This window comes from Neodiprion lecontei, chromosome 1, assembly GCF_021901455.1.
Source record: "Neodiprion lecontei isolate iyNeoLeco1 chromosome 1, iyNeoLeco1.1, whole genome shotgun sequence".
Classification (NCBI taxonomy): Eukaryota; Metazoa; Arthropoda; class Insecta; order Hymenoptera; family Diprionidae; genus Neodiprion; species Neodiprion lecontei.
In genome coordinates, this window is record NC_060260.1 from 25933939 (window position 1) to 25947133 (window position 13195).

The window sequence follows — 13195 nt, forward strand, 5'->3', positions numbered from 1 at the left end:
TCGCGAGTCAAGTGACTAATTTAGAGGTAGTGGAAAGTAAAAAATAACTATATAAAAAAACAAAAAAAAAAAAGAAGAAAAAAAAACACATCGACATTTGGTCACCCGTTCGTCAAATTGGCGGGCGCACAAAGCTTTCCTAAATTCTCTAAATTGCCAAATGATTTCCTTGCACCTGTCGCCGACGCACGGACGAGAGTTCGTTTCACTTCGGATTATCTTTGTTGAGCGTTTCTCTGTAGAATTTCATGCTTGCACTTGCGTGTCACGCGCTAAGAGCCGAATGTAGTTATATACCGTTGGATTTGCGGTCGTTCGCTGACGTTTATCATGCCTCATAAGCAAGCGGAGCTTACAACAAAACCGCAGCAATTGATCTTTTCGGCAAATAATATCAAGACTGACCGGTGTACATTCATTGGCATGATCAATGCTTTTGCGAGGTTGTATAACGGTACTTTTATTTTTATACTCTCTTAAAACGATACATTGTCATTGTAAAACTCTACATTTTCCATTCACATGAAGCTTGAACCGTCGATAAAGTTTCGTGAAGCGAGTATATCCCTGGCTATTCAGACTAAATGTACGCAGTATCTATCTTGCTAGATATCGGTTCAAATAACATAGAAAATTTACGATCTTCTTCTAAATGCTGATCTTGCGGAAGTTTGCCTCAAAAATTCAAATAATTCCGTACCTATCACGGTAAAAAAGCAAAGAAAAGTTGTAATCTAATTTGCAATCTGATTGTTAAAACTCATTTGCAATTGACAATACTCAAATAAAGTTTTAGTTGAGGAAGTTTGATGATTTTGAAAAATTTATTCTAGAATTAGTTTTGATATTAAGTTTGAACACAGTTGTTACATATTTTTGACTTCGGTTTCTTTTCTTTTACAAATAGAAACTGGCGTAATTCAATAATTAATCACCAGAGTGCAAAGTCTATTTTTTATACTATCTGCAGGATGACTGCGAAAATGTTTCAAATCTTTATTGCAAGAATCGTGGTGCATGTAGCTTTCTGAACGACAGCAATTTTTGACTTCATTTAAACCAAAGAGGTAGAACAATGGTGGTAATTGAAAAATCTTGGATTTTCAATGACTGGTAACGGAAAAATGTTTCATAAAACTTGTCTCATAAGTTATAATTCTTCGCAGTTACAGGATACAAGCTTGGATTTGAAAACAGAAAAAAAAATGCTTTTGAGCCCGAAACAGATCAACATTTTGCTACCGCGGCATGTTGAACGAGTAACGGCGATCTTGTCCGATATAATGTAATGCAAACCGTATACAATAAGTATAAAAAATATCACATGAAGTCTAAAATGAAAGGAAAAATGAAACTTACGGTCTAAAAAACTAGGGGAAATGAGAAATAATCAACATAAAAACAATCACTGCACGTTCGGTGCGAAGCCGAATATATGATGCAGCGGTGAGCGTCGGTCGACCGTTCAGAGTCTTATCGGAGGAATGTTAAAAGGCTGCCCCCTTCGTCAAGTTGAATTTATTTGAATTAAAACCGCAGGGCCGAATACGGCGCCTCTTAAGATAAGCCACGTGCCGGGGGCTCGAGACGGGCGCCAATATCGATAGGGCCGTACCTGGAACCCGGACAGTTTATGCTTTCGATTGTGGACAACACCGGAACGCTCTTAGGCGAAAACGAATACGATTGCAAAACAAGAAGCGGTTTAATTTAAGCTTCCTAGAATTTTTACCGATTTCTGCGTCGGCTCTCAGTTTTACATTATACTTTATGCCCCGCACTATACGAACTGCATCGCTGCAAAGAAATCTTTACCATGGTCTGCCAGGCTTAACAATGTGCAATTCCAGTTGTATTTTATCGGTGTTAACTGCTACGTTTAGACTAGTTATTGCAAGTATGGACGGTAAATTTACTGCGGAGAAATCAATGACGCCCACTATGAACAAAGATAAAATTTGCCTACGATGTATAATCACATTCTGCTATAGTGCAAGAGCTTTTGTTACATTAACGCGGGATCATAGGTTTTGGATTTGCGATCAGGATGGAATTAATTTCTAAAATTTTCAATGCATCACATTTTTTGCGAATAAATTTTCGGACACTTGGACTGTCTGTCCTGAAAACTGATCAATTCTTTTGTGAAATACATTAATATGCAATTGCAAAATTCAGAAAACCTCAACAAGCTTCGTACAGTGAATTTTATCATGAGTTACAAATGTTCCAATTCGACTGCTGAAATTTCGTTGATTGGTAATGCAAAAGGATTACGCGCAACCGTTGACTGAAGACTGTTGAAGACGATTATCCTAATCCGTTGCTTAATTGGGTTTTGTGTGTCTTAAGGGATTGCGTGTTAAACGACTATCGTCGATAAAGAAGCTGCCGAATCGCTACCACGACTTTTTATGGTCCCAATCCCACTTACCCTCCGAGTATTGGTTGCGAAAATTCACCCTGGGATAACCGGTTTTAGATTCTTCGGTTAACGGCGAAACTTTCTTCGAGAATCTATGAAATTTTGTTACCGATTGCCGAGGAAAAATCGGTAACAATGGAATCCTGCAAGTGTTATCCAGAGGTGTTAACTATAGCGTCTTATGTAGAACCTGTAGCTGATTTCGTAAATAAAAATGTAAGTTGAATTTTACAGTATTTCGACATATAATTTCGTTGTTCGAAGCGAGTTGTACATTTTTGAGTAATGAAATGTATTTAAAAAAAAATGAATTTCAGTAAGAACAATATGAATTTTATGACTTTGATGGTCGAATTTAGTGTTCGAAAGTTATGGTCAGTAAGAAATATTTATTGCGAAAGAAATCATCAAAATTGAAAATTTTACATACATCGAGAAAACCACGTGAGGTAAAGATTTGAAAGAAACATTCAATATCTACTGCGTCTTGAGAAATAGATACAATATTAACAAAGAATTCGAGAAGATTGTGGATTCGACATTCATCGAGTTGGATGTGGACTTTCCCGGATATACTATATACCCAACAGGTTAATTCTAAACGGTGTAATCAGAATTTGCATTACATGTCAAATACTAGAAAGACTAATCCTCGCCAAGTTCGTTGTTGCTCTTCTTATATCGTACATTGTGTCCTTTTCTAAACTGCGGGCCATAGATCCGTTCTCTAAAAAAGGGTGAACCGTGTTTGTCTGGTTGCCGTTTTCCGTTGCGTCAGGAGTGAATTTGAAGTTGTGATAACTCGAGTGAAATTTCAATTCGAACGCGCTGATTTCGAATAAATATAATTCCACTGGGAAATAGGAATTGCTTATCTGTTGACGATATTACTGAAATGAGCTATTGCCAAGTTCGTAGCTCTCGGAACGATGTTTCTATGTCATTACACGTATGACGGAACAACGACATTCGATTTTACGATGATACTTTACGCTGAGAATATGTATAACGCGCAATTCTTTCCTGATTTCACGACAGAGATTGGTGATGAGTTTTTCATACGTTTTCGTCATGAGTTGATTTTGGCACTTGGTTACCTTTTTCACATTTCAAATGTTTCTTATTCGGATAACAGTTACTACACGTAAGTTCTACCTTAACTTTCAACGGTATTAAATGCTCGTATGCCTGAAGAATTACGTTAATACCCACCCACGCTTCAAACTTCGTCGGCACTGCAGATACCTAGCAGTTTTACAGGTGGACGTAAACATTAACAAGTTCACAAATACTGCAGATAAAGTATAGAACTTTTTGATTATGTGTCGCATTACGATAAAATGTAATTTTCTGATTGTATTAAGTAGAGAACAATTCCTGTAAATATCATGTTTTACAACAGAAAAATGCACAAGATTGATGAAAGCATTGACGAAAGCTAGGCGAAAACCAACCAAACGATACAGCTTATGGACAAGTTCCAATATTTATTGCGAAGAAAGGGCAGCCAGAAAGTCGTCTAACTTTTGAAAGGTATGAAATGCAAGTGAATGAATTTTTAGAAACTACTCAGTGTGGCCTCTTTGTCTTAATTTTATCGCAGTGCAGCAAGAATAGCTTTACGTTGAATCTTCAGCTTCTTTTTAGAGAATACAAATGTATACAATACATGATACATAGGGATATAGATCGACCATGCGAGAAAATCGAAGACAAAGCTTAAATTCGAGCAATGAAGAAGAATTATGAATCATCTGATTACCATGAAACAAAACGAAAGAAATTGATTTTAGATCATCGATGCAACATTGTACCGTTATTATACAGACAATTAATTCAAAAGTGTTCAGCTTGTAGGTACTTTACACACTTTTCAAGTTTTACACACCTTAGTTACTAATTTGCCAAGTTAATTTCTTCCTTCGTTTACCATATATATTACTTTCGTTCACAATTTTTTCAACGTTTACTATAATGAAGGTTTTGAAAATTATCATTTAGTCTCGTTTTTGGGTAGCTACTTTGGAACGGCTGTATAATCATCGTCAATAGCGATACGATTTATTGTAGAATTTACAGATGTATAGCAAAATATTTTCTGCTTTTCCTGATCGAAAGGTAACCAAAACTTTTTACTCACTTCAGTAGAACTTGGTTATTTTTTTTTTGTATCGAATATATGACAAAAGTAGATTTTTCTTGAAGAGTAAGTATCTCGACAATTTGCGAAAAAGGTCTTATCGTATTCTTATGATTCGGATGAAAATGTGCCTAATACGAAAAATTTAGAATTCGTTTCAAACACGAAACATGTGTTATTACTTCTTATTTGTACGAAATTTTTTAGATCAATATTATTAGAGATTTCAGAAGCTATCCAGGAACTTGATTTTTTTGGGCAATTCAAAATTATACAACTGAAAAGCCGACGTCGGTTTGAGATCGGTGTATGAGATTAATTTATATCTTCGGTAATGAACGGATATCGCTTATGGTTATCGTCGAAAACGTAAACCCCGACTTCCGTGGATGATGTATTTTCAAGTTGTGGGTATGCATCGTACCAATGGGTGTAAGTCAGCCTGTTTGCCGACAAATCGACGAACCTCAGACTGTAAGTTGAACGGAAAACTAGACTGTAGACGTTTCTCAAATGATTCGAGTGTAGATTCAACTTGGTCATGTACGTTTTGTTCACGAAGGCCCGTGGATGAATATATCGAATATTGTTGTGGGTAATATTTAGTTCAACCAAGCCTCTAAGTCCCTCGAAAAGTTCCGGCCCTATGCCATCGAGTTTGTTGTACGACATGTCGAGCTTGCTGATGTGCACGGAGAAAAGCTTTGACTGACAATTGATCAAGTTGTGGGAAAGGTCCAAAGTCGCGACGTAAATCTCATCGCTGTGAAAACGATGTCGTTTAATTCTGTTGTGGCACTTAATCTCGTTGTTCGACAAATTCAGGTGAACCACGTCGAAGTCGATCTCAAGTCCGTGTACGCGATTGTGCGACAAGTTGATGGACCAAAAGTACTTTATCGCGTCGAATAAGAGCAGCGTGTTTTCTCTGTATATTGTGAGGCCCAAGTTGTTGTGTGATAAGTCCAAAGTAAGCGGCTTCACGCGCTCAACTGCGATCGCTATTTCACTAGTTGACGACAATTTGTTAGATGATAAATTGACGGCGTTCAATTCATCGAATTTTGCGAACGTGGTCAGCTTCACTGTTTCTAAACCCAGACCGCTCAGATCTACGTCTTCCGTAGAATGCGGTAATTTGTCGCTCCAGTTCTCCGCGAGCCTGCCGTTCTCCACGATCTCAGTCCTGGGGACAAGTGCATTTTCCGGTGTATCCGCCGAAGATGAGTGACAAACGGTCCCCAGAACGTGTAACAACGTTGAAAAAATTATTTTGCGGTCCATGTTCCAGACCCTGTGAATGAATATTATACGATTTACTGCTGGACGAAAATCATGACGCTTTTACTGCATTTTCCAAAGTGTTTTCCAGCCCTGCAAAATTTTTTATTCGCAAAATACCGTACAATTATTGTCAAGCACGGAGCAAGAATCTTATTGTTTTTCATAATTTTTCAATCACTCTCCTGAAACGTAGAGCATTCGCAAGAGAAAAAGAAACTAGTAGAATTTATCAAGTTTTGGCGATTACATATGGCAACGGAAATGTTTCCATAATTCCAATAAATGCGATTTCACTCGGCAATAGAAATTTTTGTACTCTTGACTGCTTTATTTAGTCAAATGACATTTCGTTGAATATAAATATCTATTCTTTTGCCACATTTGATTTAATCAATAAATGTCTGCAAGAAAAAAAATCTGTTTATCCATTTTGTCGACTTACCTCTTTTTAGCGATTTGCGAAGAACGACCGAGTACAAAAATTTCGTGACTTGTTCGGTGAATCGTCGTCGTTACAATGATTTTGTTTTCCTTTGTGACAAGGCAAGGTTCGATAATTGAAATCGGACTGTAACGTTTCCATATGCAAATGCTATAAACGAAATGCATAATCATGAGATTTCAAGGATAACCTGTTGCCAGGTGAATAAAATAGAGTGTCATCACGATCAACGGACGCAAGTTTTTTGTTATAGTTTATATTAATTTCAGCAGTGTTCTGCGATTATTACGACGATGATCGACGTATGCTCCGGTATGAAGTAACTTTTGCGGTAAAAAAGAATTTTTCCAGTGTTACGTTGTTTCAATATTCTATTTCCCCCATAATTACAATTCTTCGGTAAATTTTGATTCTTTTAATCTGATTTCTAGATTTTTAGTTGATTACGTTAACGCTGATATGTTTCTTACCGCTGATACAGTGCTAATAACAGTAACTGTAGGTAAGTCTTGTCTTAACTTTTAAAGGTATCAAGCGATCGTCGGCACGTAGAAATTCTTTACTAAGCTTCAACCTTTGTCGGCACGTAGAAATTCTTTGGTAGGCTTCAACCTTTGTCGGCACTGCAGACACCGGCGTCAGTCCACCCAGAGGTAGAGGTAAGCGAGGCAACGATCACCGCGGATAAAACACAGAGCTTTCCTACCATGTCCATCCTGTATCGTCAATAGATTGCAAAGACACGCTATTTTTTTCCATCTACGGTACGAAATTCGATCTAGTGAAACTATTTTCTAATTTTTAATCAAGTTGTTCCAAATGCAGAACGATTTCGGAAACTATTGTTTTACCTTAGTTACTTATTATTAGTTAACGAATTTGACGGGAGTAATAAAACGAACCGATAGAAAATATTTATATAAGAATTTATAACTGTTTGTTCCCAGTAATTTTCATCGTAGGATTAATTAACGTTCAGTTTCAAAACTACTACCAACGACAAAAGCCTTGGCGTACGCTTTCAGTGAGGTTGCATACGCTTCTAAATTTCAGCGATTTTTTCTCACCTTAATAAAATACAGAAGCAATTACTTTCAACTCACTTTGGAAGAATGAATGATTAGTCTTGAAATATTCCATTTTGCCCTTACAAAATATTAACAATTAGCAGGAAAATGAAACGAGGATCGATCCTACAATGCATACGGCTTAATAAATTAACACCGTTCTTTAGCCGGTTCTGAGGCATGTAGCAATAATCACTGAATGAAGAAGATAAGGCCATCTGACGTTACGAGATTTGTTAACAATTTTTTCCAACCATTGCTAATTTTTTCGACAGTTTATACGAGTCACGCATTATTTGACACTTGGACAGTTTTGCAACATGTAATCCTATTTCTACTTTGCATGTAGTAGCTTTTTTTCACAAACTTGTAGATACGCCTCGACATGGAAAAAAATTATCAGCTGGACAAGCAAATTCTTGGGTTAATATAGAGACAGTAGGAAAATTTGTTGAAATAGCTAGAATTTTGTAAGGTTAATACAAACGCATTCGCTACATTGGAAAATCGACTTGGCTATGCTTGAAAAATCTTTACTATTGCAGTGAAAATTCTTGCTATCTCTACATAGTCATTAAAATTTGCTTATTCAACGAATTATATTTTCACATCAACAATTCGAGTATCAAATGAAATTACTACGCTTATAACGCGATCCGCCATTAAAAAATCGGACAAGCGAACAACTTGATTATTTTTTTTTTTTTTATATATATATATATTCTATCTTTTTACTGCGTTGACTTAGAAGCTCGAATTTTGTACACCTTCAAGGGAACGTAGAACTTGGTATTTAATATCAATTTCAACCCGACACCTCAACTCGTTCCTGAGAAAAGTGATCTTGACAGACAAACAGACAACGAAGCGATCCCAGAAGGGTTCCGTTTCTCCGTTTCGAGTTACGGAACCCTAAAAATAATCGCAATTGTAAAACGGATCGTTTCCATTTCCGCGAGGTATTCGCAAGCGTTCACGTAACCAAACACAAAGTAACACATATGTACGTACTCGAGACGGAGAAGAGATCGTTTCCTTGACATTCAAGGGGGCGCAAAATGCAGGCGAGACTCTCTCTTAATGCCGTTTTAATTAAGTAGGCGGTTAGTCGGATGAAACAAGAAGTCGAGTCGCCTCCTCCGTCTCCGTCTATTTCCAATGCGTCTTCTGGGGCCGGGTCGTTCCGACTTCCAACGCCGGTTTCGAGGACTGTTAGCGTTTCGGACCGGTGGATACGCGCCGCTTATACCCACAGACCGAGGGCCGATCTCGTCGCCGCGTTTGTTAGCGAAAGGCGCATCGCGACACGTGTCGCTCGCATGTTTAATGTCCGCTGGGCTGCTCAGACGTGACGGAAGATTTCATTTGACTAATCGCTGTCTCTTCGCAGCCTCAGTTTTTCCCTCGCCGCGCCCTTTCGCCCTTCGCCGTCCCCCTTTGCCTTTGACTACCGCCTGCACGGATTTTCTTTCCTCGTTGTAGAACATCGGTATACATAGTTATACCCTACGCGTCTTACTTTAGGTGTAATTATTTTCAACGGCGAGGCTAGAAACTTCCACTTCGTGCCTTCTCGTAATTGTTCCACGAAATCTTGTTATAATGTCAGGCCGCCGGAATTTCACTTCGGGAAAAAGTTTATCTCGTACGGCACGCCGTCGTGATGGTAAAAGTTTCCACCCCTTCGATCACCGGTCACTAACGGAAGACGGAGCATCTTTCGAAATAGAAAAATTATCACTCGTTTCTTGAGAAACTCTGTTGGGAAAAAAATTATTCTTCTACACTTTTTAGGTATGTACGGATATTAACTGAAATAAATTGATCTTACGCTTTTTATTTGAACTGACGTGAGGTTTATTCTTATTTCACCTTGTTATAGTCGTAATGAGTACGTGTTTTATACGACATGCCTGAAATCTTTATGCGTATGATTCATTCCTACGGCGTAAATATTCCGGAATACTTAATCATACAGTTTATTTGGATTACACGAATTCGTATAAATTATCCATTATTAAGCTCCTGGTCAATTAAGATTTTTGAATAAACGAATCATTTGTTTACGAATAACATGATATTTCACATTTTTGCAAGATGATAAATGTCACTTTAAATAAACTCGAGTACCTTGTATTCTACAAGAAAATTTTTGTTAACAAATTCTTCGCGGCCGACGAATGAAACATTATTTATTCACATGAGCGATAAAATTCTGTTGGGTTATTTACAGATCTTGTAATTAAAATATTCATTATGCATCCTCGTGTACGGTAAAACAATTCTGTATAAAAACATCGAGACAACCTTCAACTGTCGCAAATTTCTGCAACGAACCTCCCACATTGTATTGGAAGTAATTGGAATAGTAAATTTACCGTACGTTCACTGTTTATTTAATTTATGAATGCAATAAATTTACCACACAATTTATCTATCGTAGCTATTTGTTGCTGCAATTTTCTCTTCCGACGATTGTACATAAATATATTATTCGAAGTGCATAAATCGTCTTACTTTTTAGGGCGTATTGTACGCCTCGACCTAACATTCAAGACGCGTGTTCGCGGTTGAACAAACGTTTCACATTATGAAGATAATTCTACGCGTACGACATCCGGCGGTGATCCGTCTGAATTAGTACTCTCAAAACGAGGATAATTTAAGAGTGTGAGAGAGGACGCGCAGAGGATACATCAAAGTCTTTGCGATAGGTGCTCAACTGTTTAGTAGAAGATAGCAATGAACTAATGACTGCGATTATAAATAGCATCGCTGCTCTGTATCTATAGCGACCAATTAAAATCGTGGCTAGATGCTGAAGCGAGAGAGAAAGAGAGAGCGAGAGAGAGAGAGAGAGAGAGACTTGCGCCAGGATCACAGTTTCCCAGCGTATACGCCACTCGGTTTTACTCACAGAGCTAAGTAATGAGATTTAAGAGAAACAGGTGTGCTACGTCTGAGAAAACACTTAATTCACCATTTTGGCAACGAGCTCGCGGCGGCATTGATCTGCAGAAAGGAGAGAAGCGGACGCCTTTGAAACCGGGCCAAGTCTCGTTTCTAGATTCTGCTAGTTTGTTAGTTTCTAGCAGATCATACACCTGCCATCCATGAGTCCAATTACGTGTCTGCCAAAAATTTTGACTGATCAACACGCTGTTACAGCTTGACGCGATGTTTCCGCTTCGCGATTACACCGGCCAATATTTCAAAAAACTTATAACTCTCACACGCCGAACGTACGTGTGATTGTTTCTTTACCCCGCTAAGAAAAACTTGCGCAGTTACGTATCGGTACGCATATTATTAACCGCACGCACGTATCGCGGATTACAGAATTGCAGTTTATGGCTAGACTCACAAGCTGCTCATCGTTCCAATGCGTTAAAACAAAGTGCATTAAAGCAAAGGTTTCGCCTCGCGAAGGCTTGTTACCCACGAAAGATGCGATGTCTGTAAGAGATTGCAGAAATTTGCTAATTCCACCTGACGCGGCGTTGTAACTTGCTTATCTCGCAAACGTACCTTGCCCATCTTCTTCTTCGTATCCCTCCTCTTCTTACCACCGCGGATCGTTCACTTCCGGAGCAAACTTCAGATGTGTGTTGATAAAATGGCGCGAGCTTGGCTTCGGCGCGGGATATAAATTGAGAGAAAAAAAAAAAAAAAAATAGCGCCAAGGAGAGTGGAGGAGAGACAAGTTTACTCAAAGAAAGGTTTGCATCAGAAGGAGCTACGCTCGGCTGCTCCGCGTGAGCACTCCTTCCTAAGTACGTACTTCTAGTCGGTCATTTCGACTGAATACCGTGTCTCGTACTCGGCTGAGCTCGCCTATCTTTCATCGCCATCTTGGAACGATGCTTTGTTATTTTGTAAGGAACGGAGACCGTTTTGCCTTGCCTTACACACACAGTATGCATATACCTGACTAATAATTGCGCGCTGCTAAGGTATATAATGTAATACCTGTTACGCGTACTTACATTTCGCTCTTTATACCTCGGCACTTTTCGATTTAATTATACTTTGTACAAACGAGACGAGTGTGCGAAATACTGAAAAGAGTCACATCGGCCTGTAACTCGAGCCACGGTATTCTCATCGTCGGTAGAAAAAAATAAAATACAAATCGTCAAGTGCTTGTCGCTAATTCATCTTAAATCCCGGGAAAAGGAATAAAGAATTAATTAAACTGTTCTTCATTGATCATATTTTTACCTTTAGTTCTAATCATGTTAATGTATAATTCGAGGCGAGTATACCGTTTTCGATTCGTGCACAGTTATTTAAACGAAAAAATTGTGCAGAATAGATGGAAAATTATAACAAACAAGGCTGAAAAAATTTTCATTGAAAATATTTTCGCTTGGCCAATGATGCGTAAGATTGTACAGCTTTTTCCGTGATGCAGATACATGTCTTCTGGCCGTTAACGCCGCCGCAAACGATCCGCTTCGCGCTGTGGCCAAATAAAAAAAAAAATTGTAGAACGGTTATGATAGGATTTATCCCCCGAGATAAGAAAAGTACGAACGATCTAGTGAACTAGCCGCAAAAAAACACTTCACGCTGTCTTGAACTTCGTTCTAGAATGTGTAAAGTTATTCAGAGACGTGATAATATTTGCATGCGTTAAATGAAGTCCAATTTTTTGAAAATAAAGTACACGTAAACACGTTTGAATTAGGAAATTATCGTTGTCGGATTATCGAATGAATGAAAGAATTCTTTATCTGTTCATATAAATGAAATAATAATTGCAAAAATATCAAATTTTTGTATATACATTTCCATTTTAGAAAAGAAGGAGTTTCTTTCCTGCGAGTAGTACGAAAATTTCTGTTATAATTTATCTTGACGTTGTTTGTATGCGATAGATTTCAGAGAAGAATTTTACCCAGAAACTTGCTTCTCCTTTTCTTATTCCAAATTACGTGTGTTAATACTTGATTCGGCACTAAGTAAGTAGGTACACCATAATAACTGGTTGAGTGCTTTGATCTGGGGCAAATTGCGAGTCTCGTCGTATCCAAGGAATATTCCCCGATGCAACTACCTATAACGCGGTAGCGTGCCGCTAATTATGCACTTCTAGAATATAGATGCAAGTATTACATATACACTCGTGCGCCTATTACTTAGCCCGTATACCATCTCGCGGTGAAAAACAACGTAACAATATATCGCGGTATTATAGATGAGATCGCAACTGTTTTCCTCCATATTATGAATAGTTTTAACATATAAATGCCAGCCGTTTAACGTCCAGGTCCTAAGATGCACAAGCCAGTAAGTCACTTTTCCATTCTACCCGCAAAATCAAAATCCATGGTCCACAAATATCAATAAAATGCAATAAATTTACGCAAAAACCTCTTTTATTTCATCTTTTCGTGATCGAATTAAAATATTATCGAACGCGAGCTTTATTAATTTCACGTTGCCATGTATAAGCCAGGATGTGAGATTTGCATGACTTCAGAACGTGATTTTTTTCAAGTTCTCCAACTACGTGCGAAGCGTCAGGATCATTGTATTCAACGTGCGATAAATAATGTTTAAATTAGGTAAAAAAAAAAATAAGCGGCTAAATTTACGTGATTATTTTGCAAATTTGCGCAGAGTTTGCGATTCGTTGTGCTGAGCGAATGGAAGAGTGAACGAATGGTAAAAGTGAGACGTTATTTTAATTGCTTATTAAGATTAACGCGCGATTCGAATCCCGGTGTCGGATGAGCTGACTAATTCGAAGCCGCGAAGGGAGGCCGACGTTTAAAACTGAATCGCTTATACCATGCAATGCAAGCGTAAGAGAAGCAGCCGGACTGGCACTG

The 13195-nt window shown here is 38.2% G+C and overlaps 1 protein-coding gene across 1 annotated transcript; it reads right to left on the reverse strand.

Moving 5' to 3' along the window:
* Positions 1 to 506: 506 nt before the first annotated feature.
* Positions 507 to 8425, reverse strand: LOC107224992 (protein artichoke). The gene is made up of 3 exons (XM_015665278.2): positions 8370 to 8425; positions 6292 to 6441; positions 507 to 5859 (listed from the first exon to the last, which is right to left on the reverse strand). The coding sequence occupies exons 1-3, from the start codon at positions 8399 to 8401 to the stop codon at positions 4881 to 4883; spliced, it is 1161 nt and encodes a 386-aa protein (XP_015520764.2). The 5' UTR covers positions 8402 to 8425; the 3' UTR covers positions 507 to 4880.
* Between the last annotated feature and the right edge of the window lie 4770 nt (positions 8426 to 13195).